This window comes from Etheostoma cragini, chromosome 2 (genome assembly GCF_013103735.1).
Source record: "Etheostoma cragini isolate CJK2018 chromosome 2, CSU_Ecrag_1.0, whole genome shotgun sequence".
Lineage (NCBI taxonomy): Eukaryota > Metazoa > Chordata > Actinopteri > Perciformes > Percidae > Etheostoma > Etheostoma cragini.
The window spans coordinates 7,788,821-7,809,842 of record NC_048408.1 but is presented as its reverse complement, the minus strand read 5'-3'; the positions used below and the strand labels follow the sequence as shown (position 1 = coordinate 7,809,842).

The following is a 21,022-nucleotide window of genomic DNA, read 5'->3' as shown; positions in this document are numbered from 1 at the left end:
CTGAAACTGTGTATTTTTCATCTAATGATCATAAATGCAGCCAGAAAAAGGTAGCAAGATTTTTTTTTATGTAGGCCTAATTGTGTTTACATTTTATTATAGAAGTTATCTGTTGCAGTTTTGGCTGATGCTGTGGAAGGCCATCACAGAAAAGAAGGAAAATAAACAAAGAACAACTAAAAGCTAAAAGGGTTAGACAGAAGACAGTCTGGCTTTTAACAGATGGAGACAATCACGGGTATGTAAATGATTCAAAATCGTCCCCGAATTGGCCCACATGTATGTTATATCTCTATTTAATTCATAAAATAACTTTACAATGCACATTGTGTGTGTGTGTGTCAGTAGCCAAAATTAAATTGACGTTTATATATTATCTGTTTGTGTTTGTGTTGGCTTACTAATTTCCCCTGTGTAGATCGTCCTTGGGATTAATGAAATGTAATACAATAATCTAAGTTATTATTATTTTGGTTTGCTTATCTAAAACTTTAATGCTTTGGCTCGTGACACAGTGACAGTGATACTTGTTTTAGCTCATGAGTCATCCAAAGGACGCTAAGTTACCATATGCAACACTTGAAATGCAACAACGCATCTGGGACTTATTCTCTCATTGTAAATGAAGGCTTTTCTGTCCGAGCAAAACATTCAAAGCAACTATATGACCTCCAGTTAACGCTAACACGGTAATACAGTGAGCAATACAGCCAGTAAAGAAAAGACCTTTACGCAGGTGTGGTAAAAACACTACCGCTCTTGTCCAAAGCGGCCGCTAGAATCAACACAAAGAAAAAAGATAAGATACTCTGAACAATTTACTGCATTTTGCCCCGTTATGAAACCATTGACATCCATGTAGCTGGTTATCTGCGGGCCTGTAAGAGACAATGATGGTTCCTTTGGTGTTCCCTTGTTTTGCCAGCTTTATTTAAGTGAACAAGTGGGCCTGGGTTTGATCTCATTTGCTGGGAGACGATGTGAGCATCTAGATATTACTTGTGATTATTACGGATGTGCAACTAAAATATGCAGCAGGCAGAGGTCTAAGCCTTCTTGCTCTTCATGAGTTCAGAAAGGCAGAAGCACTGGGTAGGAAGTTGTGAGGGGGAAATGTAGCTGGGGCAGGGGGCTTCCAGGCTCTATATTTTATATTTAAACAGGCGAGATTGTAGGAAATCCCCAAAGACTCTCAAACATTGCTGCGCCTTTTCACCCCCATCTCCTATTGGTTATAAATAGATGTGAAAGATGGAGGGAGTGGGGCAGCATTAGGTAAAGATGACAAGAGTGGTTATCCTCTGGGATTTATACATTAGATGAGGGAAAGTTTCAGGCCAAGAGTAACACCACCATATGCATGTGCACAGTCCTCCTACTTCTCTTCTCTATTTCCCTCTCTATAAACCCACACACATGTTGTGTTACTTTATGTGATAACATGATGATCCATAACCTCGCTAGTGATGAAATCACTAGCCAATTGACCAAAATTCATCAACAACTCTATTGATAGCTTGCCATCTTTTACGATTTGCGTGCATACATAAGCTCATTGGCAGCATGGTGGCTCAGTGGTAAGGACTTCTGCCTCACAGCAAGATTTTGATCACTGGTCTGGGCAGACTTTGATGCCCTGTCCGGGCAGGGCCTTTCTGTGTAGAGTTTGCATGTTCTCCTTGTGTTTGTGTGTATTTTTTCAGGGTGCTTATTTTTTCTTCTGCTATAAAGACATGCATGCTAGGAACTAGGACTACAGTTGAAAATTAGCCGTCTGGCTGACACTGGTGCATTGTCCTTTTCAAATTAAAAAAAAATCTGTAAAATGGTTTTTGGACTTTATGTAGAGCTTTGCAAGTTTTAGCAAAAACTCAAAGTGCTTTACAATAGCAGCCAGCATTTACCCATTCATATGTCCATACTCTGTTGACAGTGCCACCTTCTCATCGGGAGGGGAGGGATAAACATTCCCATGTACATTCACACATGATGGCACAGCCATCAGGAGTATTTTGGGGTTCAGTACTTTGCACAAGCTAACTTCAACATGTAGACTGCAGGGGCCAAGGATCGAACCACCGACCTTCCGATCACTCTGTTTGCAACGGTTCACAGAAAAGTGTTCATGTGGGTCAACATCATAGATGTCAGAGGTTGTTGAACTAGGGGAGAAGAGAAGACAAAAAAACCTTGTTTTATGTCATGAGCTGCTTTAACAACCCAGGGGACTAGGGAGTATCAGTCCAATGCATGCCAGTTAGATTTGTGTCCGACTCGATCCTGACGTTACGGACGGGTGGGGCAACGATAACCTCACCAACATCAAGGCACCGCAGTTTCTTTCCACCGACTGCAAGTCCCAGGGCATGGGAAACGCCTGGCTCTCAGCGGATATGACCGCTGATTGGTTCAGAATCAACTCAACATGACACTTGTTATGCCTTCATTTTATTATATTTAAATTGGAGGGACTTGATTTGTCTGACTTAAAGGCTTATTCTGACACATGTTGTGTTGCTGATATTGACGTTTAGAGGTCAGAAAGACTAAATCCGTTCCGATCACAGATCATCTGCAGTCTGTTGTGTACCGGTATAAACATCAGCAACGTATCATGTAGTGGTTTATGCCTTACTCTTCAACTACAACTACTCTGTCATAATGAAAACAGCTGGATACTGATACACTGCATTGTTCTGATAACATTTTAATAAATCAGAATGGGACCTAACAGGATGCGCGTGTTTCTGTGACTACCTGTCCAGACTGAAGGCTGCTAGAAACCATTGGGCCTGTCCGACTTGACAACAGCTTTTTTGTCACCACCCCCGGGCTGCTGCTCATCCACTTCACAGGCGAGCCGCCGTTCACCATGAACGTGCCTATTGCCTTCCTTAATTCCCTGCTGGCCTGCAGGTGTGACCAGTGCCACGTGCCTAGTGGCTGCAACACCTGAACTGGGTAATACATTTCCTCCATCACCTCCCCCAATCTGACTTTAGGGATCCTCTCCCTTTCCCGGATTGGCTTGGCTGTTTCCCCTGGTTTGCCACACATCCCAGATACACCATTGGTTGTCTTCCAGTATGACACAGTGGAAAGGATGAAACGAGACATCCTAGTAACTTTTTGGGGTCAAGCCATTATCAGAGAAAACAAGCAAGCAAACTTTCCCCTATACATGCCTTGCAAAAGAGACAACTGTAAAACATTGCAATGAATTTTTTTTTAGTGTCACACACAAGTCAATCTTTGTGCGATGAAAATTGTATATTTAGGGTCCAATCTTCCAACTTTTGAAGCCTAGAAAAGCCATTCAGGTAAATGATTTGATTCATGTGTGCAGGGTGTCAGCCAGCTGGGCTAGAAAAAGTCTATAATGCACCTCCTCCATGGGCCCAAAATATGCTCCCAGTGAGCATCTTACATTGTAATGACTTGGACACCATCTTGAAACACAATATCCAAGCCAATGCATGATGTCATAGTTAGTTGCAGCTCAAAGTCTCAACTATTGTATCTTCTAAAAATAAATCTGAAGGTAACTTGAAGCAATTCTCTTGTTAGATAGAAGAATAGAGGAGGAGTGAGATCAAAGATAGTCCATGCAGTCTACAGCACACCACACTGCCAGTAGAAACGATGCAGACGAAGCCTGAAAGAATATAATAGAGTATAAGGCGGATGAATGTAGGAAAATCTTAACAAGCTATCGGGATACGCTTGTGCGTCTGAACGTGTTCAGTGGAGCATAACGGAAAAGCAAAAGTGGCGCTATGCTCCTGCACGAGGAAACAATCAACAGAAGTAATGTAACATCTCGATTCAGAGCCCCTCAGTGGCTCACAGTGGCTAGGTCCAAATTGCCTGGTGAATTACAGCGACATGGGCTGTTGTAGGTATGTGGGCGAGCAGTCGGGCAGTCAGCGCTAACAGGAGAAAGAAGCAGACTGAGGCAGAATGTGTCCCCCAGCAAGCTAAAGCCAGATTGCTGATTGATACATTGACAGCCACTGATTGTGCATAGTGAAGAAGAACGGGCAGAACGGGGTGATTGCAGAAAAGGAAACAATGGAAAATGTACTGTGTGTGTGTGTGCGCGTGCGCGTGCGTACGTGTTTGCGTGCGTGTGAGTGTGCAGGTTTGTGTCCTGCTCCATCTGCTGTTCGGTGTGTTTTTTCTGTGTGTACTATTGCCAGTGGGGGTAGTTGGGGTCAGAGCACCATCAGCAGCTGTTAGAGGTTCAACCCAGTGACCTTTCTTACAACTGCAATAATTACCTGCCCAACCCATACATATATAATGAGACCTTGATACAGTGTTTGTGACAGAGGCCCATGCATTCCTGTGAGAGTTGCTCAGTGGCGCATGAAGCCTTCATGGAGCCATTAATTACCAGGATGTTCAGCACTACTTCCGCATTGTGTGGCCAATAGAGCAGGCACAGTAGAGACCAAATTCCAGATCATAAACCAGACCCAATTCTGATAGTAAAACAAGCCATTTTGTGGGGTTGTGATCAAAAAAAGTTATCCAGTGATTTACAGATGTGTCTTTCGCCATGTAAGTCTATGGAAAAAAAGGATTTTGGGGCCAGAGGGCAGTAACCTACTGCCCGGCATATGCAATTCCACCAAGCACTTCCTGGGGGGCCTGGGCCAACCACATATCTTTTCTTTCTTTTTCTTTCTGTCTCTTTCTTCAGTACACTTTGCTTTACCAACATCCTGCTTCCTCAACATGCCTGTTAAGAGATATTATTGCCTGAGCTGTCAAATTCAGATTTTAGCTATCTCTCACTTTAAAAGTATTCCCCATCAGCTCTCCTTCTCTTTACTGTGCACTACCCCCAACACACCCAAACCGATCCCATCGTACACCAGGGCACGTGTATTCTTTTTCCCAATCCCCAAACATCATGCATAATGCATTGCATCTCAGCCTGCGCTCTGCATGTAGTACATTAAACTTCATTGCTAAAGGCAAGTGTACCACAGAGCAGCGGCTGCAGCAGTGGAGCGATTCCCTTCTGGTTAAAGCTGGTTAAAGTCTTTTATTTTTGCCCATCTCTCCCTTCTGACACTTAAACACACTCCACCTCAAGGAGACTCTCCCTCTGTTGCTATGGAGTTTGTGTTCAGACGGATACAGTCGAGCACATTCCTTTAAGCACACGGGCAGGAGTGCTGATATTGATGAAACGGATCAAAGTGGACTAATGTGTATGCGTACGTTTGAGCGTGCGAGCCACACAATTTATTTCTGCGCTGTAGACAAATTGCTAATTAACGTCGACATACTTTCCAAACCCTGAAGCGGGCATCGTGCTCTAATATTTATCAGATTACTACCTACAGTCCTATTCAAGCAGACTGAGCCAGGAGCAGCAGGGATGCTCTCTCTGCTCTGGGAATCTTGAATCCTGAATCTTGAATTTGTGAGGTGTACAATGGTTACCAAGTACAGTATGTATAGAGTTACTGGACCTGTGTATCTTTAACGAGTTTGCATCTTTTGTTGAACCTGAAAGCACCCTCCTTGGTTGTCTTAGATTAACATGTTTTTGAACAGGGTGAGAATAAGTGGCTCCTCAGAGCACAAATTGAAAAAAATAAGTGAATTATCTAAACTGTGAAACAGACATTTCATTGGTTACCTTTTGTTCTTTTAGATAGATAGTCATATGTTGGTGATCATGTTGAATGGGTCTGTTGCTGTACGACAGTACGCTTGGATCGGGACCCCTTGCATGACTTGTTATGCCAAAAATCAGCATTGACACTAACAGTTTAATGTTAAAGTTTCTTTAAATACTTACTTTGATGTTCCTCTGTTCTGTTGTGACAAGAAAACAAATTATTATCATATTTATTAGTGAGAACTCATAAATAACTACAAAGGGAAATCTGTTTGTTTTGTTATGCGTTTCTGGATTAAAAAATATATATACTGTATATTGGCTGATATATTGGAACATCAGATTTTTTAATAACCAAATATTTGTATTGGCATCAGCCTTATAAATCCTTATATGAAAATATGAAAGTGGCCCGTAATCAGAACTGGAAAAGAAAAGATGTGAAAAAAAAGAAAAAAAGAATTGGACTTGTGTCACTTTTGGCTGCAGTCTGAACGTAGTTTTATAATACCAGCCTGGCTTGTAGACTCTGTATAGCACAGTGTGTTAGGAAAGCTCTACCCTCCCTCAGCAACTGCTGTCAGTGTGTCTGAACTGCTCAACCCTCAGCCACCTCGTTGACCAGCTGTAGAACATGAATGGGCAGCTCCCAGCAGTCACTGTGTGAGACTGTATTAATGCTTAAAGTGAGACATGTCAGTTCACTGTCCCTACATGATGGAAGGTTTAAGGAAGAGTCAGATTGTGTTGATGTGTGTGATCATGTGTGAATGTGTGGTCCCACTGGAGTCAGTTCAATCTCAGTTTAGTTCATTCAAGGGATTTCTACGCAATTCCAAAACTAGAAATATCTATAAAACCTGCATAGCCTACATGTTTAATGGAATTTTTAACGTTTGAGACTCTGTAAACTGAGTTACTTATAGGGGGCTTTCACACCAGACTCATTTAGTCCGATTGAATCACACTAGAGTTGGGTTTCCCCCTTGGTGCGGTTCATTTGGGCAGGTGTGAATGCAGCAATTGCACTCGGATGCAAATCAACTGTCCTACACAGCAAGTCTGTGGTTAGATGTTCTTTGCAAGCTGCGATGCAGCCGAATATACAAACTGTACTATCTCACATAAATAGACAGAAGCCACCTGCATTTCCGTGGACAAACCAGCCGCCGCTAAAGTTAGAGTCAGACCCAGAGCAAAGTCTCTGCAACCAGAGCCTAGTAACAGCGCTCGCAAAACAATGTCTGATTATTTAAATGAAATGAGCTGGAGATCTAGGGAATCTGCACCAGTCTAGAATACAGGACCTTGTTCCTGTACTCACTTTTTTTGCTCCCTACCGAGACATATCCAACCAATAAGAGGAGTGAACAAGCATTTTGGTACGCTTTGGATTTTTCACTGTGTGCAACAAAACCGAACCGAGGGCGAATCACTCCAAGTTTACACACTCATCAACTGATTCAGACCAGAGCAAACTACAGGGTGTGACAACCCCGTTACAGTCACCGCCTGACACGTGGCAGCACATGGCGGTACTATAAGCACGGTGGCTGCTTTCCCACTGTCCACTTCTCCCTGAGCTGATGTAAGGTTTCTGTTTCAGGTCGACTGCCATTAAGATAAGTATTCAAATTGTGTCATAAGACTACACACCTGTCTACATTACTACTACTGGATGTGTTAAATTACTGTACATAGACACTCTGTGCTTTCTCAGCTGTATGTTAGGTCACAACAAGGTAAAAGATGAGAATTTACCAAAATAGCAATAGAGTAGTGGAGCAGTGGAGAGAAATTTCAGTTTCATATTGAATAACTTACAGTCCTAGTAATTTCAATACATTTCTGTGAGATTTCATTTCCATTTAGCCTTTTCTTTTGTCTCTATTTCCAAATAACAATTTATTCATTTGTGTGACTCCCTGCAGCAAGCATATCCTGATAGCCTAAGTTCCCCTGGAATAAATGATGTCTAGAACTTGATTGTGCATAACAGGGATTAGGTTATAGAAGCAATATTACACAAGGAGACCAGGCGAACAAAAGATGGGAAAAAAGCACTTAGACCTCAGAGTTAAATATGCCCTGTTTTTAATGTTCTTTTTGTTTCTACTTTGTCTGTTTTTGTCTTCTAATTTGTATCTCTGTTTTCTGTAATATGTTAAAATCCCAATCTAAATGTTGTTACAGACATAGGGCATATCTACACGGCAGTGTGACATGGCGAGCACGTGTTTCTGATTCACATTTAGCGAGAGCGAGGTGCTGAGAAGTGGAACCTTTGAGTGCTGTGTATTAAACACCTTGTTTACATGAAGGCTCAGTGGGTTTCTTGGGGGATTGTGCGTTTCTGCATCACATCCGCACATGTACTTACCACTTCTCATGGGAAATTGAGCTTCATGCTTCTTAGAACATAATTAGCACTAGGGGTTTTATCTGCGGGCTCTTTGAAGAATTCAGCGTCGGCATTCTGCTAATTCTGTTTCATTTTTGAAGTCTTTCTTTTTTTAGTCTTTTCTTTTACTCTTATAACACACCCCTCAGTCTAGTGATTTTTTATTCTTTTGGCATTTCTGCTTGTCATCTACATTAAACCCTCCGTTATGCCATGAGAGCTGCTTATTGTTTCCCTTCACACACTAGCCTGGAATTTCGGCTGGAATGAGTTTGAGCTAGCTAACACCGGCATGTAACAGTAAATATTAAACACATCCAGCTGTCGCTGCGAGATGGCCGTCTGCTCGGCTGCTTCGTACCCTCTGTGGCTTTTTTACAGGCTGCTCTTCATTGGGTTAGACTTAAGAAGGTTTATCAGTGGAGCATAGTGCAGGGGAGGACTGCAGCCACTTAAACAGCAAGATGCTGTAGTTGTAAATAGGTCAACAGAGTACAAAATGGGAGGGAGAGTGGAAGAAAAGAGTGGGAAAGTAGTGAACTATTCTTTCTGCTCTCCTCTTCCTTCTCTCAACATGTGAAGGAGTTAAGACTGAAATTAGAGTAACTGAATGATAGTGGAATGACATCTACTCCTTACTCACTTGGTTTATTCACGTATTCATTCATTCATTCCACATGTGGTCAGTTCTACTGTCTCTCGATTGGGCGTGAGGGATGCAGAACGCATCCCCACGCTCTGTTAGATGCATACCATGCAACCTTGATGTTCCTGATTCAATCCTTTGTCTCATGTCATCATCCCCTCTCTGTCACTGTTGTGTCATATGTACTACGTAGTTAGTCCATTTCATAAGAGATGCAGTTAGAGCTGAACGATATGGAGATTAAATATCACGTGACTAAAACACATTGGTATCGATATCGCGGCGATATTGTAGGGTTGACTATTTGTGCTTTCATAAAATATTTACACAGTTACACAGTGAGATCTTTGATAAATAATCATCAGTAATATGGATATAAGGACTGAGGATACATTCAAATGATAGAACAGCTAGAACAGTCTGGTAAGGTCAGAAAATGACATCACGTTACTGTTATGCAACATTTAAAACCATGAAAAGACAACACTCGTGTGTCATATTGCATTATTAAGATATACAAAATCCAAGATGATGTGATGATGCCTCATACATCGATATCGATTGTTAGTAATATTGATTGTTAGTAATTATCCTCCAAACCTACAGCTTTTGATAAAAACAATGATGTCCTTTTACAGTAACCAATTAGAAATTCCTGTTGTCATTAGCAGCATCCCTGCAATCCGGGCTAATGCAGTGTTTCAAAAATGTAGTTTTAGAAGTAATTAGTTAAAGGTATAATGTGCAGTAGTTTACTAATACTGTGTTGAGACTAATACAAAAGTAATCATTTTCAATCATCACTTATGACACAATAGATGTGCGTAGCAGTGTCTCTCCCTTGTTTCTCTCTTTACTTCATATTTCTCTGCCTGCGGGACGTTTCTGGGTGTCAGCGAAGAGCTTTTGGGAGGATGTGTAACCCCTCGCCAAAAGCAGCGAGGGTGCAGCCCATTCTCATACCCAGGTCAATGATAGTTGGACCTCATTATCAAGTCAAAACTTCACTTTGTCGAGCACTTTGTTGTTAGACATAATACTTGCAACATTCATAACATTATTCAGCACTTGTGCTATAATATGTTGACATTCTAAATATATTAGGGATGCACCAAATCCATGATTTGGGTTTGGATTCGGACGAATATTGGGCTTTTTGACGTGGTTTGGTTTCTGCAGAACCCTACGCTTGCACAAGGCTCGCTACACTGGTCAACGTAATGACGCCGCCGTTGATTACGGTAAGGTGTTTACGTAGATGGACCGTTCAATGAATGAAGTAGGCTATGAGAAAGTGAAAATGGAACTTGTGAGCAGAAAAAGAGTTTTCTGGCAGTACTTTCAGTCAAAAGAAGGCAATTCAAGTCAAGATACATGTTCAATTTGCAATACCGATTTGTCTCGTGGTGGCAAAAATACACAACAATACAAAACGTCGTTGCTGTTAAAACATAAGCCTACAAAAAAATTGCTGCCTGCTGTTCGTTAACCTAGTTAGCATTCTAATTTCACCCACCCAACATGCCTTCCTCATACACTAGTTAGCGAAAATTAGCCAAACAAAATTGTCACTCATCTGGCGATTAACGGTGTGCTTTCCTACGATGTGAAAGGAGTGTGTGAATTCAACTTTAAGTTGTGACATTTCACTATTTTAGATGCTGTGGACGTTGTTTACTTCATTAATGTGTATACAGTGTTCATGGACTGAGGATGGAAGTAGGATTTGGTATTTGGGGTCGAATTCGGCAAAATCTTAATTCGGTATTTGGCCAAACCCCCAAAAAATCTGGATTTGGTGCATCCTTAAAATATATACATAATGGTAACGACGATAATGTTCATTGGTAAAACATGAGCATGGTAGCATGTTTCATTTCAAGTTGCACAGGCTGAGAGAGGGGAGGAAGTCAAGAAGCCATGGAGAGGGGGTAGAATAACTCAGGCCTCTTTTTTTCTGTCTGTTTTCTTTCACAAACTCTCCGTCTGCCAACTTTCCACGTTTATTTCAATCTTGCTCTCTCCATCTCTTGCTCAATTGGGCTCACATTCCCCATGTTGCACATTGTGGTTAAACTCCACCACCCTTTTACCCATTTTTCTCCTTTTGCTCTCCATCCCACTTGTCTTAAGCTAAATATCCCTTGCTCTTTTAACAAAAAATGATATCTCTCCTCTTTGCCTTTGCTTTGTCCTCCTAGTGCTCCCTTTTTCCATTTCCCTAGCCTCCTCATGGCGCTCTGGGAGGTGCTCATACACAGAGCTTGGCAGGGCACAGTTTGACTGTCACACGTAAGGGAAAGGTCTTCTCTGGCCAAGGCTCCTTGTCCGTACACATGAGTTCAATGAGTTTCTTTTCCCATAGGGTTGACCTCTCTGCTCTACATTGGAAACATGTTCCCTGTACTGTACCGCGCTCTGCAGATACACACACATACACACTTGCATACTGCATATGAACAGTTCTAACCCTATTTGTCTGTCTCTTCCAGCTCTGCACGAGTTCCCTACAGACCTGTTCACACACAAGGAGAGAACAGAAGGAGCTGTGGCGCTGCATGTCCTTTGTGTAAGTTTACCTTCAAGTATGGAACTCTGCATTCATGTGCCGGTGCATGTGTGTTGACATGTGAGACTGTGAATAATTGCCCTAGTGACCTTTTACATCACATCAACATCAACAAATGTCATGCAAATACTAATCTGGATCAACCACAATTCAGGTACCTTATAATTGGCAGAACATCCGTCACCGCTGGATCTTCTGCCGCCGGATGTCCCTCGCCTTGTAAAACTTTGTTGGTTTTGAGGATCATCAGAAAACTTTGAGCTAGCAATTTATTTGCTGACAATGGAAGACAATTTGAATCAGACAACAAGGCAGGGCTGCTTGGTTGTTTTGGGGAGTAATTGTAAAGATCTTCAAAGAATATGTTTACGGCATTTACTCTCTAACTAGGATGTTGTGGGATCAACTGGCGATGGGTGATACACTGGTAAGAGCAATGTTCAGCAGACTATTTTGCAGATCCATCGTCGCTGCATCCAGAGTTTAGCGCCCCCCAAGATGATTTTGATTGGTTTAAAGAAATGCAAACAACCCAGAGCATTATTTTTTCTCCTATCATGGAGTGTAAGTGTGGAGGGGCCAGACCTTACTCCAAAGAATCCTACTAACAATTATTTTGTTACTCATTGTACAAAAACATTTATTTTACTCAAGCCCCCATTTAGTTAAACATGGGGGCCGACCTATCTGACGTTTCTGCTATGCTTATTTTCTGTCCTGTGTTGCTTTGCCAGTGTCTTTTCTAATACAAATCTAACATTAGGAACAGCGACATCTCCCTATCGGTCAGACTGACTGCTAGTTTTGGTTTTGTCATTTTCTTTAGTCGATGGCCCAACAGGTGAACTAGGACTCCAACCTAATGTTAAGCATCAATCATGCATTTTAGATAAATGAGAGGAGAGTTTATCCAGTTATTCCTCCCCCTCGTTTGCTCAGCGCCGTTAAACTTTGTGTGCAAGAATTTGAGGGTGGAACCTTCCTACAACCAGATGAATGACAGTCTGCTGGATTTCCGTCACTTGTGGGCTGTAGAGGAGAGGGGGGGGGGGGGGGGGGGGGGTGTTATGCTCTGTGGGGGAGGATAGAAAGTTGGCGGTTGATTTTTTTTATTATTTAAAAAGCAAATTTTTATTTGTTTTGACAATTTTACTTTTGGGATTAACGTTCTTTTTGGCCTAGCGATCTTTGTCGTTTTTTCATCACGCCGCGCACACTTGTTTGGGCTTGTGAGCCGGCCAAAGAGTAGTGACGCTACGTTTGGAGTGGATGTTGAACGTGATTTGCAGAAATTGACGGCAATAAGATTCTGAATGGAACGTTTACTTTTTAATAGTTGCCAAATGGTTCCATTGACAAGCCCAAAGTGATCTGAGTGTTTTGTCGTTGTGAACTGAGCTATCATCGCAGCACGTCCAGTCTGAAATACCCACCCCCCGTCAAAGTATTCTTTTTCACATTTTATTGATGGACAGTGGTACATTGTGTAAGAGATTATTTGCTCGAAGTGTGAGTGACTGCTCCAAGTAATAACATTACTATGTGAAACTGAACACCGTTGTTTTTAATAAAAAAAACATTAGCACCAAGCAAGCCAGTCCACTTTCCATGTTGGAAAGAGCATTAAAATAAAGGGACAAAAATAAATCAAGGGACATTTAGAATAGATTAAAATATGTGATCAATAGCGATTAATTGCGAGTTAACTATGACATTAATGCGATTAATCGCAATTAAATATTTTAATCATTTTAATCTTCTCCTCTCTTCTCCTCTGGCAGTATTGCACATGCATGACCAGCTCCACTGGCCTCTCTTATATGACTGGCACATGGCAGGCAGAATGTTCCACTACATGATGACCCATGTTGGGTTCTGCTGATTGTCTCTGGGGGGGGGGGACTAACTGTAATGGAAGCTCATGCCAGCAGAGCAGCATCTCTGGGGAACTTTGATGTGTGAAAACAGAGCACTAAGATGCAGAATGGACCATTTTGCCAGTAATTTTCTGGCATTAAAGGCAATGTCACTACTTACTCTATGCCCACCCTCTGAGTTAGCCTTTTCCTTCTGCAGAATGACAAATGGAAGTAACCTTTTCTAGGATGCTTAGATATTAAAATAACAAAAAAAGCCCCACAAATACAATATCACAAACTATTTCCCTGTGATTTCTAACCTTTAAAAACTCAAAGGGCCTGATTTAAACAATCTATGCGCACGGTGTGAAATGCATGGCGCAGGTGCGGTTAGGGCATGTCCATATCCACTTTTACTAGATTTTTAATGGCGGAAAAAGGGTCCGTGCGCATGGTTGGTTCAAAAGGGTTGTGCTTAGTGTCCTCATTACTTCATAGGTGTGTTGTGGGCGTAACATGCAATAATCCGAGTCATCTCCCATTCGCAAAGTCATGCGCGTTTGTACCTTGCCGCATTATTATAATGGTCGATTTGTGGCGGATTTGTCAAATTTTTATTTGTAATCTTTTGCACGTTTGTGTGCTGCTGCACTTCCGTAATTGTGTGTAACAAGCATAGTGTGCGCGCTGTGTGAAATGCTGCGCTATTGACTTCAGACCAGGTTTTGTTGGTTGAGGGAGCAATCACTTCCCGCTGCCTCAAGATAGCAATAAGCCAAGAATTCGCATGGGACAGAAATACGTTTTGTCAAAATTCCCTCAAACAGGTTTGTAGGAAGTAAACTAAATAAAAGCAATGCCAGTTTCTCCTCATACTCAGCATAATATGTCATATTAAAACTTGATTTATTTAGCAAATGCCTTTAAAAAAGGTAATAAACTAGGGCTGCAACTAACAAATATGGAAACTGTTAACATGTTGAGTGTGAACGTTTATTCTTGGCTTTGGGAACCGTATATACTCATCATTTTATTTGAAAAGAAGTGCATACAACTGACATGACACCGTCATAACTATGACCTATCATGAACACGAAGGAGTCTTTGTGATTGTTCATGTCAACTTGACATTAAAAGTGTCATAATTTACTGAATGCAATTAATGACAATAGTCATGAACATCCAAAAAGATTCCTTCATGTTCATGCTAGGTGTCATGTCAGTCAGTTAGTTAGTTATGACGGTGTCATGTCAGTCTTATGCACATCCCTTCATACACTCGTAAGGACATAAAGACCTTACTAGCCTTTTCCGGAATCTGCATCTCACATTCTTTATTAGCAGTCAGATTGGTCTTTATTTACTTTCAGATTCAGATTATTTTTATGCCTCTGCGTTGGCGACAACCATAGCTGGAGACGTCTTGTTGGGTTGTCCTCTCTCTTCTTGTGAACGCTATGTCCCAGGAACATCTGGAGGGATTTTCTTTGGCACAGGCGTCCACTTGATGAACTAATTAGAATTTTGGTGGTTAAAGGTCAAAGTCACTGTGACCTCACAAAACATATTTTTGGCCATAACTCTAGAACTCTTTTGCTAATTATGACAATATTTCACAAAAATGTCTAATAGGATAAAATAATGAAGTGACAAGATTTCATATCCAAAAGATCAAAGGTCTTGAAAACTGAGATGACTGTTTAGATATTCTGGAAATTCTAGTTATTACAGAATAACAGCAAAACCAACAGACAGACAACACATGATCGCTCAGATTATCCCTTTCAAATGTAGGGAATAGCATACTATGGCACACCTGATCTTTTTGCTTTTAAGTTTTTTAAGCTCTTTTAAGCTTCTTTTGCGGTGTCTTGTTAAGCATCTGAAAGCACTTGGTCTTTGCTTAGGTCATGCTGGACTTGGGACTTAATAGCCAAGACTTTAGACTTGTGACTCACAAAACAATGACTTTGTCCCATCTTTTTTTTTTTACTGAGCAGCCCAAAAATGATAAAAATGCTATTCAGAAATTACAGAACAGATGTCATGTCAGAGTGTGGCTTATGTTGTCTGCATTATGCTGCACCTGCAGCAGCATATGATCTTGGTTCAGAGATGTTGATATAATCCCTGGATATGCCGTTTTTATCCCGTGAAGTGAAGCTGCTGTGAACTGATTCCACTGTCAGTCAGAGATTGTCATTGAGCATGTGTGTTTCTGGTATTGGATTTGGCTTGGAGACAGAAAAGTAAAATACGCTTTGTGCTAGAGCTGAATTTTAATATCACAGTATTTTACTTCCAGCTGCTGTTCCCTTGACAGCTTGAATGCCCCTCTCCCCCCCCCCCCCCCCCCCCCCCCCCCCCCCCCCCCCCCCCCCCCCCCCCCCCCCCCCCCCCCCCCCCCCCCCCCCCCCCCGCCCCCCCCCCAACTCTGCACAGCTCATTAATCATCACTTCTCAGAAAAGATTTTCTCTCAAAAACATAAAACAAAACTCCACCCAAGATTACACACAAATTAACATTTGGGATGCACGCTAGGCTTGAGATAGTGATGACAGCTTTTCCCTGCATCTCTACCTCAAATCTGAATCAGGATTACACCCAGTTATCAGGATTCCCTGGGAGTTTTGCCTGCTTTAGAAACAGGAAATAGAAGAGCTCCTGGTGCAAAGTAAAATGTGACTCAGTACTGAGCATAAAGGAAAGAGGAATATTCACTCTCTGTGCCATTCTTGCTTTAAGCAGATCTTTGAAGGGCTTCATTATTAAAAAGTGTAAGGATATTCATGGCGTTTCTTTCACCTTCCCCGTCAGTCTGTCGTCACTACCTGACATTTTCTCTCTTGATCATCTGTCTTTCATCTCCAATCTGTCTCTGCTTCTCTCCGTGCGCTTTGTTTTATGTATATTGTGATGCCAAGATAAGATTGCATGTGGTAGGTTTGTATTAAAAGAACACCAGGGAAATAAACACTGCAGTAATATACATCATTACAAACCTTTCATACAGTAGACTAGTTACAGCCATAATGAATCATCATGTTAGACTATCCAGGCGACATTTGGAAAGATTTTTATTATTGAAGTTACCAAGTTCCTCAAGGGTGAGTGTTAGGCCCATTATTGTTTCATTTGTGTATATTTCTTTCTAAGGTTTTCAAAACATTAGTCTATGTCCTTGACGTTCCACTTCCAAGATTGCTCTGTTGCCGCTGGAAAATCCACCGGATTTCACTTATTTAGGCGGGATATCCATTGCCTTGGGCTTTCATTGTGTTGGTTTTCTAAACTCCATTGGACTATAGTTAACTGCTCCTCAGATCTCTGCAGGGTAAATTCAGACAGCTAGCTAGACTATCTGTCCCATCTGAGTTTTCTGTTGCATGACTAAAACAAGGTCCTTCCGAGCCTATTTTCCAGCGGCACCTCGACTTTTCTCTGGTGCTTAGCACCACCGGTGCTTGGCTTAAAGATTGGCTTTTCCTCCCATCCTGGAATGCTATTTGGAGTAGCCACACACACGCTCTTTGGAGGAGGCTCTGGCAAAGCGAGACTACCAAAACATTGACATTTTCTTTTTTTGCAGATTTTTAATTTTGTTGTGGTAAGAATTTTAGTTCGAGCGTTGGTTTGATTTTGATAACATGTCTTTTATTTTAAGCAGGACTAACATTTACACATGATTAATGTTAAAACTGAAAAAGTGTCTGAAATAGAATTTTGATGGTGTGCTAATAGACAAATGTAACGGTATAAAGTTAAGGATTTCTTGAAGGAAATTACAGTATATTTGAACCTGGCATGAATGTGGCCATTGTGGCTCTATGGATTATGCTAACTTTTCTCCTTCAACCTCCTTTGTAGCAATGCGGGGAAACAAAAAAACGTACATCGGGGCATGCTGCATCCTACTTGTCACTTTTACTTCCATACAGTATAGTACTTACTTTCTGGATGTATGGGAAATACATATACATACAAATCCAATGTTTTTGCTGTGAACGAGAGCTCTAAGAATTGTATAAAAAACAAAAAACAAAAAAAATCTTAAGAACCAACAAACCCAGTGTTTTATGGGATGTGTAATTCAAACATTTGGTAGATTTGAAAACCATGCAAACTATGTATTAAGACAAAAATGAATCTGTGGTGGGTAACATTTATCAAATCTTCTGTTCTGATATACATGTAAGTCATGTCATATTCTGATAAAGATGGATAAATAATGATATAGCAGGTTTTCTGGTAATTAAATAAAGGAATAATCTAAGGCAAAGCCTATTTTTAAACAATACTCTGTTTGATAGAAGTACTTGACATGAAAAGTATTGAGTATTTTCTCATTTTAATAAAAACCTTCGTGCAAAATGAACAAAATGTGCAAAGATCAGTACATAAAGGGTTGTCCGAATGAGATAAATATTGCCATAACACTGGTTTTTCCAACATCACGAAATAGAAAAATATATGATAGACCTTTTACTATATCCTTTTGATGATATACAGTTTATCTTCATATCCCAGCCCAACATGAAAGTATCTAAAGACTGTGTGAAATGACAAAAAGCTATATGACTTTAGCACAATACACCCCATATACTTACAGTATGTGTCACGTGTTCTTAAACTTGGACCGGGGTATTCTTCCAGGTCAGAGGTCAAGTTACTTTCGTGCAGACAGTGTTTTTCATTAGGGGAAAAAGCAAAATCCCTTTACATAACCCCCACCCCCCTCCTGGGCTTTTGCCGTGCCAGTATGCTTAAAAAGTGAAAACTAACTTCCCTATTTAAAAATGTAAATATCGTGGTCCCACAGTGATGTTATTCATGAGTGTTTGATGTCTGATCCATTACTGCACTGCACTGCATTTGCATGGGATCAGATCTTTAGTAACTAGACACCATATTTCACTGTTCATGGTAATTACCATCTGACTTCAATGTAGCAGTTAGAGCCGAGATCTAGGGCTTTACTGTACCATCTAGGGTACATACGCAGATTTGTTCAAAATCGAAAAGCACGAAAATACATGCAAGGTGATAAACAACATCACTTGTTGTTATCCATGGATAAATCCCAGCTAGCTGCACTGTATTGACGGTTAACAGTGCAGCCAGAAAGGGTCTTAGCTTGCTCTTGTCACCCCATCAGTATCATATGTTAAAATCAAAATGAAGCAACATGCTCATGCTTCCCTGACCCCTAACATTTATCTCTCTCTCTCTCCCTTTCTTTCTCTACAGACCATTTACATGTTCTGTGCCCTGGCCCTCGTCTGTGATGACTACTTCGTCCCTTCCCTGGAGAAGTTGTGTGAGGTATGAATGTGAGATATTTAAGGTCCTTAAAACTTAGAATCAAATCTTGAACATTTCCTTATAATTCAACTGTAACAGATTGAAAAAGAGACAATTTGAAATTCATCTGAAAGGGAAAGATGTTCTTTGGTGTTCTTTATTAAGAGATTAGTATACTGTATATCCATAACGTTTCAACTACGGGACTGCTCTGTTGTTGCCGGAAAGTCAGCAGGATGTCCCTCTTTTGGGCTAGATGTCCTTCCACTTTCTGTGTGTTGTAATTTTTAAAATCCGGTGGACTTATGAGGACTATGGTTAACTGCTACTCAGATCTCTGCAGGGTAAATCCAGACAGGTAAACGACTAAAACAACGTACACGTTCCACCAAAACAAGTTCCTCCCCGGGGCTTTATTTTCCGAGGCACCAGGGCTCCGTCCGGCGCAGAGCGCCACCCCAAGACGATTGGGATTTGTTTAAAGAAATGGCAAAAAAACAGAGCATGTTTTTCTTCCATCCCAGATTGCTGTGTAGACTAGCCAGACCCTCTTCTGCAGCGCTATGTTGTGAAACGGTCGCAGTTTGGTTAGGTCTGGGCACAAAAACTACCTCAGGAAGAATAGCTGCTGCTGTGGCTACAGCTAATGGAGATCCTAAAAAAATGACATAAACAATAAATACACCTTTATTTTCTTCAAATGAATGTCCTACTTAACATGGAATTTCTAACTCTTTTTGTCTTTTTGTCTCTTGCTACTTTTTCCTGCAGCGCCTCCAACTCAGTGAGGACGTAGCAGGGGCAACCTTCATGGCCGCTGGCAGCTCGGCTCCTGAACTCTTCACATCCATCATAGGTATTCACCACATGCACCCCTCCATCTCTATACTGTAGAAAAAGATGGACAACGCTTCTCCACTTCATACCACTGTACAAAAGTGAAGCCAAAATATCCTTGATACAGGCGCTTCCATCTTGTAATGTGTGAGCCAGAGCACATGGAGTAGTGAACGAGCGGTGGGGCCGCGGCATTGAAGTCCCATCCATACACAGCCGCCCGACCTGTTGCCAGACAATCTCACCTGCCTGTCAATCATGACGTTTGACCCGGTTTTTATAGCATTAATTAACTAATAAAAATGAAAACTTAAACAAACATCAGTGTGATCAGAACTATCTAATATAACAGATACCGCTAACATGGAGGGGGTGGGGTTAAATGAACTATACTGAAGCCAGCCACCAGAATGGCTGATCTAGATGTTTTGGCTTCACTTATACAGTCTATGCATCAACCCCTGGTTCGGTCTAAACTCATGCCCCAATACTGAAGATGCACCGGGGGGGAAGCATGCATGCCTTTTACTATAATGGATTCCTAACAGTAATGCTTTTATCCTGAGACACGTGCAGTAAAGAAACATGACTTTCAAAGTACTGAATCCCATTAGAATCCCATTAAAGTTATGTCATGTACTAAGCACTAGAGAATTGCTGGTGTGGAGTAAAATATTCTTTTTTTAATGTTTGTTCAGTTGTCTGAATCAACAAGATAAAGTACATTCACTTCAAAGGAGGGACCCTCACATTACCATACTGTGTTATTCATAAAGAAATCTAATTTTACATACAGACTGGGTAGATTCTTTTCTTTCTACATGCGTGTGTTCATGTGCGTATGTTAGTTTGTTTGTGTCCATGACCAACATGGCCAGCACTGCAGATGCTGCTCTGCAACTAGAAACTAGTTACTAGAAGTAGTGTACAACACATCATCTGTGTTCTCTATGGAGTCATAATTTCGTATGTGTGTGTGTGTGTGTGTGCTTGTGTGTGTGCGTGCGTCTGCGTGTGCTTGCATGTTCTCTCCCCAGGGGTGTTCATCACCAAAGGTGACGTGGGTGTAGGGACCATTGTGGGATCAGCTGTCTTCAACATCCTCTGCATCATTGGTGTGTGTGGCTTCTTCGCCGGTCAGGTATGATGTCATAACAGCATTCCACTGCTGCTGCCAATCCTGCCGCTGACCTGATGCGTTTTTTCACACAGTACATCCAGCAGAGTAATGCCACCTTTAGATATCCAGCCACATAGGCACAAAGTGGGAGAAAGTACTCATGCATACATGCATAAAGGTAATGCAGAAGGATACGGGACACACAAACCCACTGTAGATTTATGCACGCATGAGTGCACCTAAATACAACTTCAGAGGAAATCTGATCCATGTGTAAACCTTGTAGATTTTATTTAGATATTTCATGCAATTTTTAACCTTTGCTTAGAGCTGCAAAGAATGAACCAGTTTGAGTAATTCTTTTATGAAAAAAAAGTTCTTTCAATCAAATTCTTTGATTCCAGCTCCTTAAATGTGAATACGTTCAAGCTTCTTCTCTCCTCTGTGACAGTAAACTGAATATCTTTCAGTTGGGGACAAAACAAGACATTTGAGCATTATCTTGGGCTTTGGAAAACACTGGTTGACACTTTTCACAATTTTCTGACACTACAGACCAAACAACTATTCAATTAAGTGAGAAAATAATTGACAAATTGATCAGCAAAGAATACAATTGTTAGTTGCAGCCCTAACTTTGCTGTCATATC

General features: G+C 41.2%; 1 protein-coding gene and 1 long non-coding RNA gene across 2 annotated transcripts in view; one reads left to right on the top strand and one right to left on the bottom strand.

Moving 5' to 3' along the window:
- Positions 1 to 21,022, top strand: part of LOC117953714 (sodium/potassium/calcium exchanger 3-like) — a 63,902-nt gene that overhangs the window by 22,755 nt on the left and 20,125 nt on the right. The window contains 4 exon segments of the mRNA XM_034886974.1: positions 11,178 to 11,254; positions 18,362 to 18,436; positions 19,187 to 19,271; positions 20,290 to 20,393. Coding sequence (XP_034742865.1) covers positions 11,178 to 11,254; positions 18,362 to 18,436; positions 19,187 to 19,271; positions 20,290 to 20,393 — 341 coding nt within the window.
- Positions 6,560 to 20,936, bottom strand: LOC117953766. Its single transcript, XR_004658680.1, has 3 exons — positions 20,926 to 20,936; positions 6,878 to 6,882; positions 6,560 to 6,682 (listed from the first exon to the last, which is right to left on the bottom strand). It is a non-coding gene; the product is annotated as an uncharacterized LOC117953766 (long non-coding RNA).